The sequence below is a fragment of the Blastomyces dermatitidis genome, assembly GCF_000003525.1.
Source record: "Blastomyces dermatitidis ER-3 genomic scaffold supercont1.8, whole genome shotgun sequence".
In the NCBI taxonomy this organism is placed as follows: Eukaryota; Fungi; Ascomycota; class Eurotiomycetes; order Onygenales; family Ajellomycetaceae; genus Blastomyces; species Blastomyces dermatitidis.
In genome coordinates, this window is record NW_025544781.1 from 2,376,583 (window position 1) to 2,396,454 (window position 19,872).

Consider the following 19,872-nt stretch of genomic DNA (forward strand, 5'->3'; position numbering starts at 1 on the left):
TAGAAGAAGAGTGCTACAGAGTCTACAAGATGTCAGCTCATTACTATAAGATTATCTCTAAAAACTCTTTGAGAAAAATAAGAAGTCTTAAGCAGTATTTCTTACTCAATGTCTCTGATGTGTAATAAGACAGTCTCTACTAGCTGTCTCATAGATTGCAATCTCTTTCTCAGCATTTTTCAAATACTCAAGCAGTTCTCATGAATTCTCTGATAATGAATAATCTTCTCATTTAATAAGATATTGAAGCTTGCTGTAATATGTTTACTTATTCAATATTTTCTTCATAAGATATTCAGTATTACTCTCAATTTCAATATTATTCAGCTGAGACAGCTCTGTCTCAGAGTATTACTTATAGAGCTTTAAATAGAAAATGTGAAAAATAGAATGAATTGATTTCAATTCTGTGAGTAATTTCAACTCATATGTCTGCTTATTCATCACTTTTATTATCAGAAAAGATTCTAGTCACTGCTCACTGAGCTTCTTACACAGTCTTATTATCTTGATATTCTTTGCTGAAAGTAGTACTTAATTCTCTATTAAGAACTTCATCAGAAGATGTTTTTAATTATAGTATTTTATCTATCACTTCTGAATGTAGTGAATGCTTTTCACCACCTTCTCATGAATTTTATTCAAAAGTTTCAATCTCACTTTTACTTCTGATACTGAGAGATACTTCATTCTCTGTATCTATCTGACATTCTGACTGTTTATTCCTCTCTTTGAAATGTTATCCGCGATGTCACTGAATAATGAAGAATTATATTCATAACAAGTATAGAAAGAAGATATCTTTAAGATTGCATTCTTTACATTGTTATATATGAATTCAGTGATTAGAAGATGTTTGAGTCAATTATTCTGATAATATAAATAGAACACTTGAAGATGCTGTTCTAGTGTCTGATTCTGATATTCAGTCTGATCATTGATCTGTAGATAAAATGTAATACTGAGAAGACATCTTATTATAAGATGATAGTAAAAAGCTGATCAGTATTTGCTGATGAAGAGAAATTCTCAATCTGTTATCAATGATTTTGAAGCACTGTGATCACAAATGATAATATCTAAAAATAGGTCAGTCAATTCAGAGGCTTTAATCTTTTTATAAGTAGAGATATATCTGATTATCTTCATGAAGCAGTCAATAATAATCAAAATCAAGTTATATTCTTTGACTCTTGTTAACTTCAGCAGGTCAACTATGAAATTCATTAATAGATTCTGTTATAAGCTCTTTGAAACAGACAGTAATATCAACTCACTGTATTACTTATACTGTGAAATCTTTATTCTTTGACAGATATTATAAGTTTCAATATACTCTTTGATATCTGTCTGAAGCTTGTCTTAAATGTATTTACATTTTAGAAGCTTCTTAGTCTTCTTTAACCTGAAGTACTCTGTATGAGAATTATTATGATGAATTCTTAATAACTTCTGACATATCATTCTGCTACAAGAAATGAAGACTGAATCATTCAGTAGTAGAAGTTCACATTCTTCTAGTTATCAGTAACTTGATTTCTTAGCAGCACTGTCTCACTTAGAGTCTGTCTCTTTCAAGTTCAAATCAGACTCTTTCTTCTTCAACTTCTGAATTTGAGCTGTAGTAGAGATGTCTCTCTTCTGTAACTCTTCAATGAATTCTAAAAGTAGTTAAGTTAAAAGATTGTAGACTGTTTCATTCTTTGTCAATTCAATGATTACAAGATGTAACATGAGAAGCTCATGATCTTCAGTGTCAGTTCTCTGTGAGAATCTGAGTTCTCTTTCATCTTCTATACTGAGTCATGCAGCTGCCTCTTCAGTGTCATTTCTGAGCTTTAGAGAATCTCAACTCTCTGCAGTCAGCTTCTTCTGCAGTGATGATAGAGATTCTTTTGTAGAATTCTTCTCTGTATTAATAATATTATAATCAGATCATCTAAACAGTGCATCAGTGAGATTAAGCCAATCTGAATAGTATCAGATATAGAACTCATACTCTGAAAGCAGCTTTGCTCACCTGGCTTGACATTCTATCAAGCTCTTTATTGTTAAGAAGTAATACAGATTTATATAATCAGTGAGAACTTGCACTGAATACTTACTACTCTGAAGATAATGTTATCAGATCTTAAAGAATTTGACAATTGCTAACATCTTCTGATTATAAGTATCATATCTTCTCTGTGTGAGTAATAACTTCTTGAAGAAGAAAGTCACTGATCTTTATTCACAGTGTCTTATAGACTCTGTGAAAAAGTCTTCTCTCACAGACAATTTATTATCTGTTTTCTCAGAAATAATTATTCTCTGATTCTTTCAATGTTGAAAGATCTTCAGTGTCAACTGTGAAAAGATTTCACAGACTTCATTTCTGAATACATCAGTCTCACACTGACTGAGTAAGTCAGAGTTAAAGTGATTCAGTATTGTGATATCTGTGAAAGCTTGTTTCAATTCTATAAATATCTGAACAGTGTCTTGAGTGAGAGTAAACAGTTCTGTTTTCCTGTCTTTCACACTTTTCTTTAACAGATCTGTAAGGAGAGCAGTAATTCATGAATATGCATAGATAAATCATCTATAGAAATTCATAAATTCTAGAAACATCTGTATCTTATGATATGTCTGCAGCATCAGCCAGTTCTCAATGACAGAGACCTGGCTTCTATTCATTGAAATGTTATTCATCTCAATAATATAATCTAAGAAATAAATCTTCTGCATGTAGAATGAGCATTTTTCAGTGTTTGTATAGAGTTGATACTGTCTCAAGTAACTCAATACTTCTTAAACATGAGTATCATGTTCTTTCTCTGATTTCAAGAAGATTAAAATGTTGTTCAGATATACTATACAGAAGACATTGATAAGACCTCACAGCATCTCATTTATATAGATCTGGAAGATGGCTGAAGTATTACAAAGATTAAAAAATAAAACAAGATATTCAAAATTGCTGTACTTGGTATGAAAAGCTGTTTTTCAAACATCATCTTTGTTAACTCTGATTCTATGATAGATATTCTGTATATCAATCTTTAAGAATATCTTTACTTCAGATAATTAATTAATCATCTTGTCAATTAATAGTAATAAATAGCAATTCTTAACTGTCATCTTATTGAGATCTCTGTAGTCTATACATAGACATAGTCTATCATTCTTCTTGAGTACAAAGAGTATAGACGCCTCTGTCAGACTCTTTGATGAATATATTCAGTTTTTTGATTACACTTCTTCAAGATATTTATGTAGAATATTCAACTTCTTTACAGATAAGTTGTAAAGAGGCCTGTACAGCATCATTGCATCATCTTCAAGACAAATCTTATATTATATCTTGATGTCAGGAAACTTTGCTGCTTCTCTTTCTGAAAAGACATTCTTAAAATCTGTAAAGAGATGTTGTATATATTCATCTTCAATGACAGATACTGCTGCTAATCTTACAGTGAGAGTGATGACTTCTTCATCTGTTCTCAAGTTTTAATTATCTGTTACACAGTATATTGACTTAATCTTTTTCTCAAGATTCTTCTGATGAAACTCTTCAGATTTCTCTATCACTGTCTCTTCATCAGTGAGACAGTACTGTCATATCTGAGTGACTCAGTTAATGAGAGAATTGTTTTCTCTTAATTACAGAAGATCTAGAATGACATTCTTATCTATAATATTGACTGTGTGAAGAAGCAGACTACTCTTTTTGAAGATTTCTTCTGAGTCTGTGATCACATACTTCACTTGAATTATGTCAAAACAGTGACATTTCATTTCATCAGTAAATTTTATATGATCTGACAGATCTATCTTCTTTCAACTCTTCATCAAAGAAAAGAAATAGAATATGAAGTTAGTATCTACTCTGAAGTTGAGTAGATATCTCACTGATATCTCTCTATTCAGAGTATATATTGTGATCATAACATGAACTCAGAGATATGAGAATTATTAATTCTTCATTTCTTTCTCTTCATTATCTTTCACAGATACATTTGTCAGAAGAGGAGTTGACTTTGAGAAGATATCTTCTCAGTTTCTTCTCTTCTTCAGCTTCTTACAATCACTGATATAGTGTTCATCAGCTTCACAGTTGAAACAGAGATCTTTGTCAAATCTTTTTTAATATTTCTTTACAGTGAGTGAAGAATCAGAACACTTGAAATTCTTCTTTACTTTCTCTACACTGAAGTTATCACAGTGTTATTTAGATTCTGTCATTGATTACTTAGAAGAGATCTTATTAACCTTTTTCTCAGAGAATTAATTATTCAAATAGATTCAGAAAGTCAGGTTGACTAGCTCAGTGTAATTAGTTGATAAACTCTGATATTATAATATTATTATTCACACCTTATAAGTCAGCTTTATGAGATAAAGCTGCATTTTTAATTAATTCAAATCATTAGTCAGTTTCTCTTAATATTCTTCAAATCTTGTATTGAAATTGAAAGAATTCTCATTATCTTGTTAATATAATAAGTTAAACTGCTATATCACTGTGAAGTTGTAGTTACAGTGATCTTTAATTTAATTCAATAGAAAGTTCTTGAATTCTTCTTAAGTTATAATAGTATTGATCTACTCAAGCTCTCTCTTCTTAATAACTTAAGTAGTTACAGAGATGTCTTCAAGAAGATTGACAGTGTATATTACTTATATCTTATAAGTATTATACTGGCTTAGATTAAGGTGAAATTTCTGTTCAAGAGTATAGATAAAGCTGTGAAATTCAGATAAGATGTTTCTCTTATATCTCAGTGAATCTTTAATCTTAATATCTCTATCTTTATAATAGATATAGATGTGTAGAGGCTGCAGCAGTGATAGAGCAGTTGAAGAGCTTATGTTAAAATATACAGTGAGTTCAGAAATCTCAGATTTCTGTCAGAATAGAGATGTACACACTCTAGAAAATAGTGTAGTGTTTCTCTCAGAGAGTGAGATTAAGTCAGTCTCAGTTAGACTGACCGTGTGACCGTGTCTGAGACCAGGATCAAACTTTACAGTTGTCACATTGCCTAAAAGCATTACTTCTGGTCATGGTTTGTGTTTATCACATTGATTTCAAATCACATTATTTCAAATATTAAAGGTCTCAGATTCACTTTTCAAATAAAAATCTAGTCTCAGATAAAGAATATGTTTGAATTCTTAGTCACATTTTCATTCTGATCTCATTATTGAGAATGACATTAAATGAGACTATGAAATCACTTCTCACTTACATAATATCATAACATAGTACTCATTTATTGAAAATTCAACAGAGAGTGTTATCAAATATTATTACTTTTCTAAACACAGATCATAATTCATATAATTTTAATTATGAAAAAAATATAAAATACAAAAAAAAAACAAAAAACAAAAAATAAAACAAAAACAAGAAAAAAAAAAAAGAAAAGAAAAAGAAAAAAATAAAAAATAAAAAAAAAAAAAATCAAGATCACAGAGCTGCAGCACTCTCAAAATACTCACTTCTCAGAGTCTTCACAATGTTTATCATCAACTGTGTATCTCTCACAGTGAGAGTAATACAGCTGTGATAAGTCATTGTCTTAACATCATCTAATAAATAATCAGTATATATCTGTATAAATGTGAATATTTAGAAAACATACACTCAAAAAGTGTGGTCAGAGTGAACTCTGCTGTCACTTGAATGATATCAAGAACAGAATACTGAAATCAATGATTCTCTTTATCAATTTCACAGACAAGGCAGGTGAAGATGATCTTGAGAAATATAAGATTCTCTGACTTCTGATAAAAACAGATCTCACAGAGAGACTCTATTTTCATGATATCAGAGACTGAGTGTTATCAAAAAGCATTACTTTCATGCAATGTATATGCACTTACTGTAACAATTCACTCTCTGCACACATGACTGAGAGTTGTGGCTTTCTCATGCTGCATGGCTCTTTCTGAGATGCTGGCGCCAGTTTGCAATCCATGCAGTCTCTCAGTCCAGCATGCACTGTGTGTATGCAGCCCTGTGTGCTGGGGCTGTGTTGGTCATTATAGCCTGGCGTGGTACTCACTTTTCATAAGCCATGTTTTGTTTGAGGGGGGAGGAGAAGATGTAACTGTGGTTTTATTAAGAGAGAATGAATAATTAGTAATATTGAATGTAATTTGATTCTTCTGCATTTAAAATTTGATTAGTCTATACTCTTCAATTTAAGGGTTTCTAAGAGTGTTTTAATAGTTTTTATATCAGCTTGAACTTAGTGATGAGTTGAAGAAGAAGAGAAAAGAGAGAAGAAAGAAATGAGAATAACTTATCTTTATAATATAAAAACAGAGAATTGCTGCAATCATTCTCTCTAGCAACAAAGATCTGTTTTCTGCATGTATCTCTGATATAGATTATATAATAACTGTATACAAAGAATATCAACACTGCATGCATTGAATGAAGATGATATTACTATGCAACACTGTAGCTGTTTCTGTATATCTCTGAAAGCTGTTAATATTTTCTTTGTCTCTTTATATTTGATAAGTCAGTAATATATTTCAATGCACTTTCTCTTTCATTATTATTATCATCATCATTATCATCATCATTAACATTATCACTATTATTATCATTATTATCATTATCATCATCATCATCATCATCATCATCATCATCATTATTATTATATTATTTCTGGCCATCTCTTCTGTCTTCACCTCTCTTCAACACTTACTGAAATCAATCATGTCATTCTTCTTTAAATATTCTGTAGTTCTGCAGATTATCAAGGCGCGTGAGCACTGTCACAGATTGAAGAGAGAGAAGAAGAAGGTGTTTAAGTGAGAGAAGACAGATTGTAAGACACATTATAATGCCTTGAAGAGGCTCTGTAAGAAAGCAGAATAATAACAATTTTAAGTAACACTTCTGATAGATTTAGACTGAACTAAGTATAGAAATAATGTGAATGACACTGCTTATGAGAGATTGAAGAAGAAGACAGTGAAGAGTCTCATGCAGCAGCAGTAGAATCAGAAGAAGTTTTAAGAATGATTTGAGTTCAAGATGAAGAGAGAGAGAGAGAAGAAGAGTATTACTATAAATAAGCAGTGACAGAAGAAGATTGAGAAGGTGTTAAAGTGAGAGATAAAGAAGTCAAAACTAGTAAGTTTTTTACTTATTGAGAGATAATGATTTTTAATAACACTTCTGTTCTCTAATTGATTAGCAGAAGCTGGCAGAGAAGAAGAGAATTGAGGCCTTATTCAGGTCTCAAATGCACTTCATAATTCAGAACATTGAGAAGACAGCCCTGCTCTCTGAGTATGTCAATCTGCTTGCTGCTGAGATGGAACCCGAGGCAGCAGATCAGAAAATGCAGGATTTTAAGATGCAGGTTGACCTGGCTGAGAGAGAGCAGCAGAAACCCTTCTCTGAGAAGGCAGTGAAGAGAGATTTTGAGATGATTATCATCTCAGATGAGGAGGAGAAGAAGAAGAAGAAGAATGAGAAGTGAATTATAAAGAATGATAAGAAGAATGAGAAAGAGAAGAAGTAGATTTTTTTCTTTTTATATTAGTTAGTTATAAGTTTAAGTTTTTAATTATTAATAATTAAAATTGATTTTGAGTTTTCAAAAATTATTGTACAAGTTGTAATCAAGTCAGGAATGATATATATATATATATATATTTAACTATCATGATTCACAAATCACTATAATATATAAGTATCAACATTTTTTCAACATTGATATTCATAATATTAATATATTTTTAATGATATTATCTAATAACACAATTTGATAACACTCTCTTTTACAATATTAATATATTTTAAGAAATATGATAGAGATTAATCAAGATTGTTTATTTACTTTTATACATCAATGATATTCAATCTGAGTTAGTACTAAAATTATAACTAAGCTAAGAAACAAGATTATTTTCTCTTATATTAATTCTTCTTACACACATCAGTGATTAGTTATTGAAAATAAATTATCATCTTTCTCAAATTATTATTATGTCTTCTGAATTCACTTCTTTCACTTCTTTTACTTCTACTGAAGATTCACAAACTCTTCAAGAAATCACTGTGAATCACAAAGTCTATATTGTTTACAATTTAACACAGAATGCTCTCTTTCAATCATGATGAATGATCACTTCATTCTTCACATCTGATTCCAGGTCATGAAATTTATGAAAAACTCAACACAAACATTAAGATGAACTATGAAATAATTATCAACAGATTGTATTGCAGATTATCAGAGAGTTATCTCTCTGCTGCAATCACTGCAACTTCATTCAGAAACATTCATCATGAACTAGTCATAACTCTGAAGAAATTTTCTGACATCTGAAGTCATCAGAATGCAGATAATAAAAGAAAAATAATCAGAAAATTACTACTGAGCTGGTAAGTTACTCTATCAGATAACAATTTTTGATAACACTAACTTTCTAATTTGAAGAAAATCATGCAAAAACAACTATATATCAGTACTCTGATTTCACAACTCTCATCTGATAACTTCTGTGAATAATTACTTTACATGTGTATATCTCTGAATCTTTCTCTTCAATCAATTGAAAACCCTGAATTCTGAACACTTCTTCAAATGCTTAATTCAAATCTTCATATTTCACATTGATTCTGTCTTCAGTCCAACCTTGAGACACACTACAAAGTCAATATGCAATATCTAGAATCAGAGTTGAAGAATTATCAAAGAGTATCTCTCACTGTGAATGCATGAACTAGTACAAACAATCTTACATTTATAAGAGTTACATGTTATTACATTGATGAGAACTGAACTTATCAAGAGATATTAATTGAATTTGAATCATTGATCAGTAGTCATACTGAGAATTATATGACAGAGATATTAATAACTGTGATTAAAAATGACTATTAGAATATTAGTCTCAGTCTTCTTATAATTATAACTGATAATGCTGCAAATAACTACACTATGATGAAGAGCTTAGAGTAAAAATTGGCTTTGTATTTCTGAAATGATAAACAAGGTCATATTCTCTGCATTGCTCATATGATTCAACTTGTAATGCAAACACTGATAAAGAATCTTAACATCAAGATAAAGAATAATGAGATGACTGATTCTTGAGATGAGAATGAGATGAAAGTGATTACTCAAGTAACTTTTACATTCACTTTGTAAAAGATAATGTTTTTTGATAACACTTTTTAATATTGCTTTTTAATAATGCTTTTTAATAACACTACTGTTAATTTTGAATAGATTGACTAATAATTTAAATATCATAGATTTGAAACATTACTAATGTGATTTGTATCTCTTCTAAATAATAACAATGATTTCATGATATTCAACAAACAAACAAATCAGTCACATCACTGAATATGATACAGAATGTTAGAACACAGTGAAGTTTAATATATGAGATAACTGTTCAGACTTTTTGATTGTATCAGATAATTGATCATTGAGTGCAACACTCTGATTAAAAAAAGATTCAGATATTGAAACTTTCTGATATGAAGTGAACTCAGTTGAAATATGTGATTGATTTACTGTTTCAGTTTTATAAGATAATAAAGACAGTCTTAATCACTTATACATCAATACTGCAGTCAGTCTGATAAGTGTATAACAGTTTATTTACTTATCTTAAGAAGTAGTTGAATCACTCAAAAAGAAATTCAGTCTGAGATGATGCTATAGTACAGATTATTATTGCTGTAAGAAATAAACTGACATATTACTATAGTAAAACTGAACAATCTTTTACAGAGTACTATGCTATAGCAGCTCTACTAGATCTCTCTCATTAAGTTAATATCTATACTTCTCAAGATTGAACAGAGGAGGAATGAGACTCATATATTAAATTAGTCTGAGACTACTACAATGCCAACTATCAGAGATTTGAATAAGCAGATGTTTGAGATGTGAAGACAGTGAAATACAATTTCCTAGTAAGTAATGATCTTTGATAACACTTCATATCTCATAGAACTATAATACTAACTTTGAAACAGAACTTACATACATTGATTGCAACTGAAAATCAGATAAAACTACATACTTGTAAAACTGAATTTAACTGTTATCTTCAAGATGATCTGATAAATTTACACATCAAATCAATTCTAGAGTTATGAAAAATTGTTGAGAGTACATATTCAACTGTTACACTGATAATATATGATATTCTGACAATTTCATTAACAGAGATGAGAATGAAGTGAAAGTTCAACTCAAGTTAAGATATTTATCACTATTATCAGAGACAATTACAAGAAGAAATAATCAAGAAACTCATGATTATAAAACATGAAATTATCAGACAGTTTAATACCTCTGATCACAGTATATCAGAGAAGTGTAGTTTTCATGAGAAAGTGAAGAATAAACTTACACAAGAATGTATTTAGTTGTTTCATGAGTGTTATCAATAATTGTTATCAAATTCTGATTATATAAGTAATCACTGAATGAACTGAATGAGACTGATTTTAATCTTCAGTCTCAGTCTCATTCTGATTTTGAAAGAATGATTATCTTTCACAGTTTATTCTGAGAAATTACTTTCATTTCACTGTTCTTGAATTAAATCTGATCATTTTTCATGTCATTTCTCTCAGAAATGATTCATTTTCAGATTTTTTTGAGGCTTGGTTCTGGTGAGACTCATGTCAAGAAATGTATGAGATCAGACCAAATGGAACCAAATGTGAAATTCATGATCTCACCGGCCAGTCTAGTCTCAGTATAGATGTGTGAGATCATATCAGTCTGTTAGAGCTTGACTGATTCAAACTTATAATCAGATTAAGTGATTTGAATTGTAATATAGTGAAACTGAAGTGATAACTAGTCAGTGATAATATATAGAAGTAGTTGTTTGAGAAGCTGTATAAGTGAGCTTAACTATCTTGCTTGAATAGTGAGCTTGTAGGCTACAGAGTTATTGTGAGAATATCACAGATATGATACTTAGTATACTAAGAAGATTGTATGAGATATGTAGTAACTCTTATATATATTTCAGTTATAGTAAAAGAAATAAATCACTGACTTCTTTTATAAGAAGTCAGTATCTAGTTATTCTATATAGACAATGAGTGAATACCTCCTCTCATTTCATGAGTGAGAATAGCTGGAGCAATACCTCAGCAGCGTCTCACTGCCAAGGAAAAGTAATCTGCTGACCTTGTATAGAAGCGGGGTTCTCATATCCATCAATCGGATCTTCCTATGATATATCCGAATGATGTCATAGGGTGGTTGGAAACCGGTTCGGACGGGATGGAATCATCCGCATGGAAGCGATGGGCCGTGTGGAACCGCAGCGGGGCCTTGGCGCGGCCAGGGGCGTGACAAGAATCTCAACTTACAGTGGATTCTACATCTTCTAATGAGTATATAGATAATCTTTATATTATAGATAGATGTGATGGTGATTATTAATTAATTTTTGAAGATTACTATATTCAAAATATTTTCTTTACAGTGTGGTTTTCCATACACTGTGGTGCACTCACTACAGAGAGTGAGTAAGCATGGCACGGTTAACTCAGTTCTTCAGTGTTCTGATCAGGGAGAAGAAAGGGGTTCAACTGGGAGCAAGACTAACGCCGCCCGAGAATTGAGGCCCCTATCACATTTGGCACATATACTGTTACAAACAGCTTGGTGTTGTTGTTTGCAACTGAAACCTGATATATTAGACGAATATGTCGTAGTTGTTGCTCTTCGCACAGCTCTACTGGGCTTTTCCTCGCTGCTAATCTCTTCATCTAGATCTTTCTTTCCTATAATCCTTGATGGACCAGGATTCCGAAGACACCCAGACATTCCCATCGGCAGGAGAACCTGTTTTTGGGACGGCCCGTAGCCGGGATGGCACTTGTAGTATCCAGAACTCAACCGCAAGGCCTTGGATGGAAACATTTGTGGACATCTATTCTCGTCATACCTTTCCGACATCTCAAGACTTGAGAAGATGTAATATGTACGTAGCCACGCCTACCAAACAACTCAAATGGAAAGAAAAGAAAAGCGAAAAGAATGAAGTAGACTCATGTTGAATAATCCTGCACGGGGGTATGTATGTACTGTATGTAATGTATAGGACTATACAATACCAGACTACGCCGGATTGGGCGAGCCCTAGCCCTAACAGCGCCCATCCTCATTTTCCTCCAATATCTTCCTCCATCCTATGATTATTATTAGATGCTACGAGAATGCCCAAGCTGCCCAACGTTGCCTGAGCTCAATGTCTGTCCTGATCTGGCTCTTTTGTAACTTGCTGTTTGCCCTGTTTGATCTCTCCAAGCCCCGAATTTCTGATGGTCGCGTGCTCGTCATTGCGCTGCAGCTATATTTTTATCAGCCAGTCAGGGCTCAGTCATCTCCAGGGAGCAAATCATTTCCAGAGCACTACGCTATACGGAGTACGCAGCGTAAATTGGCGCCTTCTACTCCGTGCTGGGGGCACTTCTTTAGGTAAGGAAGCAAACCCCGCTAACTGTTTCCGGTGTTAACAATTGTTTATTACAGGCTGCAGACCAAGGAATGCCTAGTGGCCCATACCAGCCCTGGGCGTGGAAACAAAACATCAAGGCATCGTTCCCAATAGGGATGGAGAGCACGATATCTGCCTCCAGCCTTGTTCTTGGCTGCCGCTCACTGGCTGGCTTGGGCATCCGGGCGGCCCAATCGAGCCGGCTTGAGGGGCGTCCCTGGCATGAAGCAACGCACCAGATCTCCCCATAGCGGTTTTAAGAGGCTGATGCGAGGTGAATCATAATCCACCAGAACACTGCCGGCCTAGGATGACGCACTGGGCTGAGGACCCATTCCCGTCCGTTTCGAGCGCCCAGTGCTGTCGAGCAATTAGAACAGTAGGCACCGATGAAGCTAACTCTTCCCTCCCTTCTCCTTTTGCTTTCCCCCTGCTATTTTCTTGACCGCATCGCTCTCAGCAAAACGTCTAGTCCGTTTGATCATGAAGCTTTTCTGTATGACAGCCATCAGTTGGAGAAAAATCGGCATTCCGCAACCTGGGTTGCTTTCCGAGGCCACTTTCATCTTCCGGTGGCCCTCAGGCCAATAAGTTCTGCCTGAACAGGACGCTTCATTCTTTTCCTCCTCCTCTCGCCACCGACATAGCTTCCCAGGCGCTTTTCGTTCGGTGCCTTGCCAATTCCTCCTTCTTTGTCGCTTTGCTGCCTGTCTTACCCCGCGATCTTGAATCAGCCAGGACGTGCATTTTCTGGGGGAGCATCGCTTCCATTGCTTCCTTTGCTTGAGCAAACACCTTATTCCTCTCTGCACTGTCTCTTCCTACAGGTTGAATAATAGTAATAATTAAAAAAAAGTCTAAGCAGCCTCCGCCCAACCGCAAAATCTGCTGGTATAAAAAGCTCATCCCTCCCCCGCCAAATTTTCATCTCCCTCCCAAGATCTACGCTCTGATAAGATAACCAACCACATCAACCAAACTGACTCTTTACCTCACCATCACCAGGCTCCTACTACTCAGCCATTAGACCTCTTACTTGGGGATATTTATTCTTTTGAAACCTCCTCTACGCTGTCAATCTTCTACAGCGATTACCCTTCTGGCCTCTTCATCCCTCTGGTACTCACTCTCTTCGCGTCGAGTCATCCCATCTTGCGCTTTTTTTTTTTTTTTTTTTTTTCTTTTTTTTTGGTCCATTTACCCCACCACATATCTACACCACCCACTGCACATCAACAACCCCCGCCACCATGCCTCACAAAGTTGACTCGTACCCGTCCAGCACGTTGTCTGCTGGGGATAGCAAAAATGTTAGAGTCCACAATGCACAAGGTATGCCTCAATGCTTCCTACTCCCCTCCGTACGGGCTCCCACCGCTCTCCCACACTCTCAGAGCGAAAAAAAAAAGGGACTCTACCCCTCACACACTTCATCACTCACTAACGAAAGACTTCAACCTTCGCAGGACAGCATCAAAGGGACCCGACCTCCAAAAAGCCAGCGTCAGTAGTTGTACACAACCACGGAAGCCGCACTTACGACGAGAAGAGGCGTTCCGACTGGGGAGACGGCCGATGGAAATAGACACCGGCGGTGACAATGACGGCTGCGCCAGCTGGAGACGGGAGGCCAAGCGGATCGAGGCCCTCTTTACCTCAACGAAAGCAAAATGCGGACGAATACAAGCTCATCACACCACAAACGCATTCTGACGAGTCCTGGTGACTCGGCGGTCAATACATATCTTCTCTCTCCTCCTCCCCCCTCCCCAGCAAGAAGAGTCCCGGGAAGGACAGGGAAAAAGTGAGGTGCAATTGGCAAACAAAGAAAGAAACGGTCTTTTATTCTCACAACAACCACCACCCACACCCTCTTTTGACAAACGTAGATTGATACGCGAGCAAACCGAGCAACACCCCCCCCGGGCTCTACTTCACTACCGCCAGCGTTCTCTCTCTCCCGCCAACTCTTCGCATCGGTGCGATGAACTACTCCCCAATTCCGAATCTGCTTGTCGAAAGATATGCCCCCCCCCTCGCCCCGCCGCCTCATCGCACTGCCTTGTACATGTACAACTATTTCTCTCCGCATTATTGCGGATTATTCTCTTCCTTCCAGTTTTTCCTTTTCCCCATTTGTATCCCCATCTGCATCCCCTTTTGTACACCAACATTTCTAGGCTTAGTCTATCATATCATATTTCTTTCCCCTTTCCTCTAGCCCTATGTTTTTTGTTACATTTGTTTTCCTCTCTTTGGTTTTCTGCATTATCTCTCTTCTTGCATCAGCCATCTGTACATGTACAGTATAACCCTTCTTAATACCCCTCTGTCTTGTCGCCTTTTTCTCCTTCTTCTTTTTCCTTTTCTTTATCCCTGTCTTCTTCAATTCACGGATGGCTGGCCTCCAAACAAAGAACAGGACTAAACGGCGAGAGCCTGGGGGAGGAGGGGGAAGCTTAATTCATCCCCGGTAGAATATGCTCCGTGCTCTTACTTTTCTCCTTTTATTTTTACTCTCCTTCATCTGTTTTATTCTATTTTATTTCATTGGCTTTGAGATTTAGAGGGACAACCAACCATTGGATAGAGGTGGACTGGCCGGCACGGGCATGGATGGGCATGGGCATGGGCATGGACATGGACATGGGTAGGACAGGATAAACCGGCGAAACAAGGCTGTCCGTCGGTGATGGAACCTCGAGGAATTGTTCTTTCTGTTTCAGTTTCGGTTTCGGTTTCGGTTTCGGTTTTTTTTTTTTTTTTTTTCTTTTTCCTTTTCTTTTTTTGTTTTCTTTTTTTTTTTGATTTCTTTTTTTTTGATTTGCACTCATTTACCTAGATCCCCTGTACTCCTATCAAGCAAGCGATTGTTCTCTCTTTCATTCCTTCTTTTTTTTTCTTTCGTCATGTGTTTCTATCCCATTTTCACTCTTTTCACTCATCCCTTTTCCCCCATCACTTACGCCCACCTACACCTAATGCTTCCCACCTTTTTGGCCATACTCCTATCGTTTGCTAGCCCATCCATCCATACATACATACCCTGTGCGATTACTTCCCCCGCCTTTTTCCTAATCTTCCCACATACATGTACATAGAGAAAGATATCTATCACTAGACAAGACGCAGGTCCCTTCTATCATTCACATCACCACCACCATCCTCACCACCACAAAAAAACACCATTTACAAAAGCAAACAAGAGATGATACAAAAAAACAAATCACAGAGCAAGCTTTTTTTGTCTTTTATTCTTTCCATGGAGCTTGTGGCCCACTTACATATATACGGGTTAGCATATGTACGTGTACCTTATCTTGGAACCTTCCAAATACACATTCTTCATATCTCATGCCGCAAACATCATATATACTCCGTACATCCATTGCATAAACGCTCAGATAAAATAACTCTGTGAATAAGATCAAGCGCCCGTAAAAGAAGCAGTGGTATAAACATCTACTCCTTCTTCCGCTATCAAAGTGCTCACAAAGGACTGAAGGTATCAAGTACGTGCACATAACACAGATAGTATCTATAAGACTACTCTCAGGAAATAAAAATCCATGAAAAAAGGAACGGAACGAAAAGAAAAAAGAAAAGAAAAGAACAAAACTAAATAAAATGTATGATCAAAAATCTAAAGACCACAAAACCAGAGCTACATGCAGCGGCAGCGGCAGCAGCACGCGGGGAATAATGTATATATATATATGTACATAAAAAGAGCAAGGTTCGCGCAAAAAATACAAGAAATACAACCGACATTGAAGCATGTAATTGGTATAGAGGTTGGAAAGGATTTAAAAAAGGAATTAAAAAAAGAAAAAGAAAAAGAAAAAGAAAAAGAAAAGAAAGGAAAAAGGATAGAAAGGAACAATAAAACGGAAGTAGAATGATATGGGATTTTAAAATGGAATTATGACAAATGATAATAGGAGTAGGAGTAGATTTCCGAAAAAAACACCACGGGGGTTGGTCTGGCTGGCTGTTTTACAACCCCGATTTGGCGGCAAATGCATGTGTGGAAGGATGCATGCACGGGCGCGGAGCCGTGGCCCCGCGAAGATTTCTTCTATATCACGGGAAAAATCCAACCGAGAAACCGCAAAAGGGGAAAAAAAAAAATAGATTAATGAAGCTTTAAACAAAATAAAATCAAAGTTCGTTATCGCGGCAGCCCAACCTGCCGCGCCTTTTCATCCGGCTCAAAAACATGCATCTCCAGCCGATGCGTAAGTCGGGCGCAGAACGAATCGACATACGTCGTCCACAGGTGCGCGACGCCATACACGATGCAAAGCCAGATGGGGATCGAGACCGCGAAAACCATCGGTCCACCGCGGGGCAGCCAGGGCGGCTTCACGACCTTGCCGGCCTCGTTGGTGGTGGGCTCCCACGGCTGGCCGGAGATGCCGTAGATCATCCAGGTGAGGGCGACGCGCAGCAGGGTGCCGTGGCAGAGGTAGACGGCGAAGCTGTTGCGGCCGAGAAAGAGGAAAAGGCGTTTGGAGAGGATGGATTTGGTGGTGGGGGACAGATAGATTGCAACGATGATGAGGTCGAGGCCTAGGGCTGAGAAGCGTTTTCCTAGTTTAACGTTGTTGGGGAAGATGGCGCGGCCGATTGCAAGGAGGAAGCGGGACCAGGGGGCGAATTCAGGCCGTTCGCCGGGGAAGGAGGCGAGGAAGAGGCCCAGGAAGGCGATTGTGAAGCTGAAAATGCGCCGGGACCAGGTGAGGGAGGAAACGTAGGATTGGAAGGATTGGTCGTTGGCGAGGTCGGAGAGGAACATGCCGACAAAGAATTGTTGGCCGAAGGTTTCTGCGGGAGTTACTTGATAGAACTTTTGATGATTTGCAACGGGTGGGTTTTTTTGTCACTAACCAGTATCAGGACCCGGATGCTGCCAGAAGTACATGAACATGATGGCGTACACCATCATCCGAAAGCGGTACTGCATGTACATCGTGCCACAGAGCACGACATAGATAATCATAGAACCCTTGAGCAGCGGCAGGAGTGCCCACTGGTGGTCGTCGTAGTCCATATGCCCATTTGTCCAGGTATTCAGGAAGACGCGGAACAGGCGCACGATTTCCTTGAAAACCGAGTCCTCCACCACGGGGCTCGCGAAGCGAATCCAATCCGAATCCGCCCTATTGCCCACAGTGAAACCGCCCAACTGCGCCACCAGCCAGGCGATGACCATGGCAATTGCTGCGGGGAGGATGAGACGAGGCGGGCGGCGGAAGGCGCTCTTGGAGATGGAGGAGAAGGCAGCGGTATAGTTTCCGGCACGGGAGAGCTTGAGCGGCTTCAGGGCGCAGACATAGCCGGTCAGGAAGGCGAAGATGGTGACGCCGATTCTGCCCTGCCAGGGGATGCGCAGGATGGGCAGCTGGAGCAATCGGGGGGGGATGTCTTCGCCATTTTGCGGGGAGAAGAGGTCGTAGTCCCAGGCTCGGGCGAGGTGGGTGAGAATGACGAGGACGGAAGCGATCCCGCGCAAACCCTACAGATGAGACAGAGAGATATCTTGATTAGCAGAGTGTACATGTACACATGTATATGTATATGAAAAGGCAGAAAAAGGGGAAGGAAAGAGAATGGAAAAGAGATTTTTTTTTTTTTTAAAAAAAAAAAAGAAGGTTTGGGAGTGAGGCTCTGCATCAAGCACCAATTCCCGACTCAGAACGGGGTATATAGATAGGAATAATACGACGTCAGGGTGGGGATGGGGGAAGAGATATAGCAAACTCACATCCAGCCATTTCACACTCCGGCCATTATTGTCGCTTCCACCCTCAAAGAGCGAGAGAACGAGTCTCCAGGGAGCGGCTAGAAGGGGGAGGAAAGCGAACATTTATTTGCGGCGGCAAAAAAGAAGAAGAAGAAGAAGGGAAAAGCAGCAAGTAACCAGAAACACATAAAACCGAGAAGAAGAGGGAATCATCCAGATATCAATCGACAGGCCTGCACCCCTTGAGTAGGTTGTGTCGAACAGGTTGGTTAGTTGGGATGAGGCCACTCCAGGTGGGGGAGAGGAGGAAGAGAAAGAGAAAGACGATTGAGAGAGCTGGGCGACTGACACCACAGCCAAGCCAGCTCGAAGGAGGAATAGACAGAGAGGGAGAAGGATAGACAGGGAGAGGGAGGGAGAAGAGGGAGGGAGACAGAAAAGATAGCAGGGAGGGAGCAGAAGACGAGACGAGACGAGACGAGGCGAGGCGGGGAAGCAAGAAAGAAAGAAAATTGACGACGACGACGACGACGACGATATCCCAATCCCAATCCCAATCCCAATTCCAACTTATAACTTATTTAATCCGACCCACGCAGCCAGGAGTCGCAGTGAACTGATCGCTGCAGTTCCACCCAAGACAGGACAAGATAGACAGACCAGACAGTCATTCATCTTCGTCTATCCCAGATGAGATGAGATGTCAGGCCAGGGATTGATGGGCAGTTGTTGGCTGGTTCGACTCTACATACGATACGTGTCTGATTCCTCCTACATATCTATCTACATTTATATATCTACGCTGTACGGAGTATACTTACATGATCCTTTCTATCTCTAGCAATACTCTTTTATATCTTCTTCCCCACCCCATGCAAAAAATCCCTCTGCTTCCTCCCCTCCCGAAATCACCAGCCGTGGTTCGTTCCCACATTTTCCAGGCCCAATATTAAGCTATCCCTTTAGCTCCGCCAAGGGTCTTGGGCATGGGGCGATGGCGGATGCACAGAACCACAAGGGGGAATTTGTAGCGGGGGGGATTTTCTAGTCTGTATTCAATGAATAAAAGAAAAGAAATGCAACGCAACGGCGTTACGAATACTGACTCTGCTCCGCTCTTAATAATAATGATGAAGTTGATGCGGAAGATAACTCTCAGGCATAAAAACACGTCCATGCTCTCCCACGCGAGCTGAGCTGAGATACGAGTACGGAGTGTCCAGACTGTTCTTTTATTCTGTTGAACGCTCTGTTGAACGCTCTGTTGAACGCTCTGTTGAACGCCGAATCATGAACCACTGCCGCCCCCAGCTGCCAGCGGGACAACCATCCGGATTAGAGCCCGACGGCAGCAGAACTGTCCAAAAACAACACTCTTATTATCACTCTTATCACTCTTATTGTCATGGACAGGCCATGTTGCCCTTGCAGGGGGCCCTTTGCTCCACTCGCTTGCCTGTTGAGTGTCACTCTAGCGTCGATGACTAGTTGGTTCATGATGGCACCGGAGTACGAGGATCAGTTGGATATACGCAGCGTATACGATATCTATCTATCTATCTATCTATCTATCTAAATATATATATACAACTACTCCGAAGCTGAGAGTGAAACCCTCTACATTAATA

At 38.0% G+C, this 19,872-nt stretch overlaps 4 protein-coding genes across 4 annotated transcripts; 3 read left to right on the forward strand and 1 right to left on the reverse strand.

Moving 5' to 3' along the window:
* Nucleotides 1-7,247: 7,247 nt before the first annotated feature.
* BDCG_17516 (uncharacterized protein) lies at nucleotides 7,248-7,487 on the forward strand (the record flags this gene model as incomplete). Its single annotated transcript, XM_045426627.1, has 1 exon — nucleotides 7,248-7,487. The coding sequence occupies one exon, from the start codon at nucleotides 7,248-7,250 to the stop codon at nucleotides 7,485-7,487; it is 240 nt and encodes a 79-aa protein (XP_045282116.1).
* A 4,288-nt stretch (nucleotides 7,488-11,775) lies between these two features.
* Nucleotides 11,776-13,655, forward strand: BDCG_07399 (uncharacterized protein). The gene is made up of 3 exons (XM_045423194.1): nucleotides 11,776-11,982; nucleotides 12,207-12,479; nucleotides 12,534-13,655. The coding sequence occupies exons 1-3, from the start codon at nucleotides 11,795-11,797 to the stop codon at nucleotides 12,610-12,612; spliced, it is 540 nt and encodes a 179-aa protein (XP_045278640.1). The 5' UTR covers nucleotides 11,776-11,794; the 3' UTR covers nucleotides 12,613-13,655.
* A 93-nt stretch (nucleotides 13,656-13,748) lies between these two features.
* On the forward strand, nucleotides 13,749-14,211 carry BDCG_07400 (uncharacterized protein; the record flags this gene model as incomplete). Its single annotated transcript, XM_045423195.1, has 2 exons — nucleotides 13,749-13,830; nucleotides 13,949-14,211. 2 exons carry the CDS (start codon nucleotides 13,749-13,751, stop codon nucleotides 14,209-14,211), a joined length of 345 nt encoding a protein of 114 aa, XP_045278641.1.
* A 1,119-nt stretch (nucleotides 14,212-15,330) lies between these two features.
* BDCG_07401 (uncharacterized protein) lies at nucleotides 15,331-19,384 on the reverse strand. The gene is made up of 3 exons (XM_045423196.1): nucleotides 18,266-19,384; nucleotides 17,389-18,016; nucleotides 15,331-17,325 (listed from the first exon to the last, which is right to left on the reverse strand). The coding sequence occupies exons 1-3, from the start codon at nucleotides 18,365-18,367 to the stop codon at nucleotides 16,670-16,672; spliced, it is 1,386 nt and encodes a 461-aa protein (XP_045278642.1). The 5' UTR covers nucleotides 18,368-19,384; the 3' UTR covers nucleotides 15,331-16,669.
* Nucleotides 19,385-19,872: the final 488 nt, after the last annotated feature.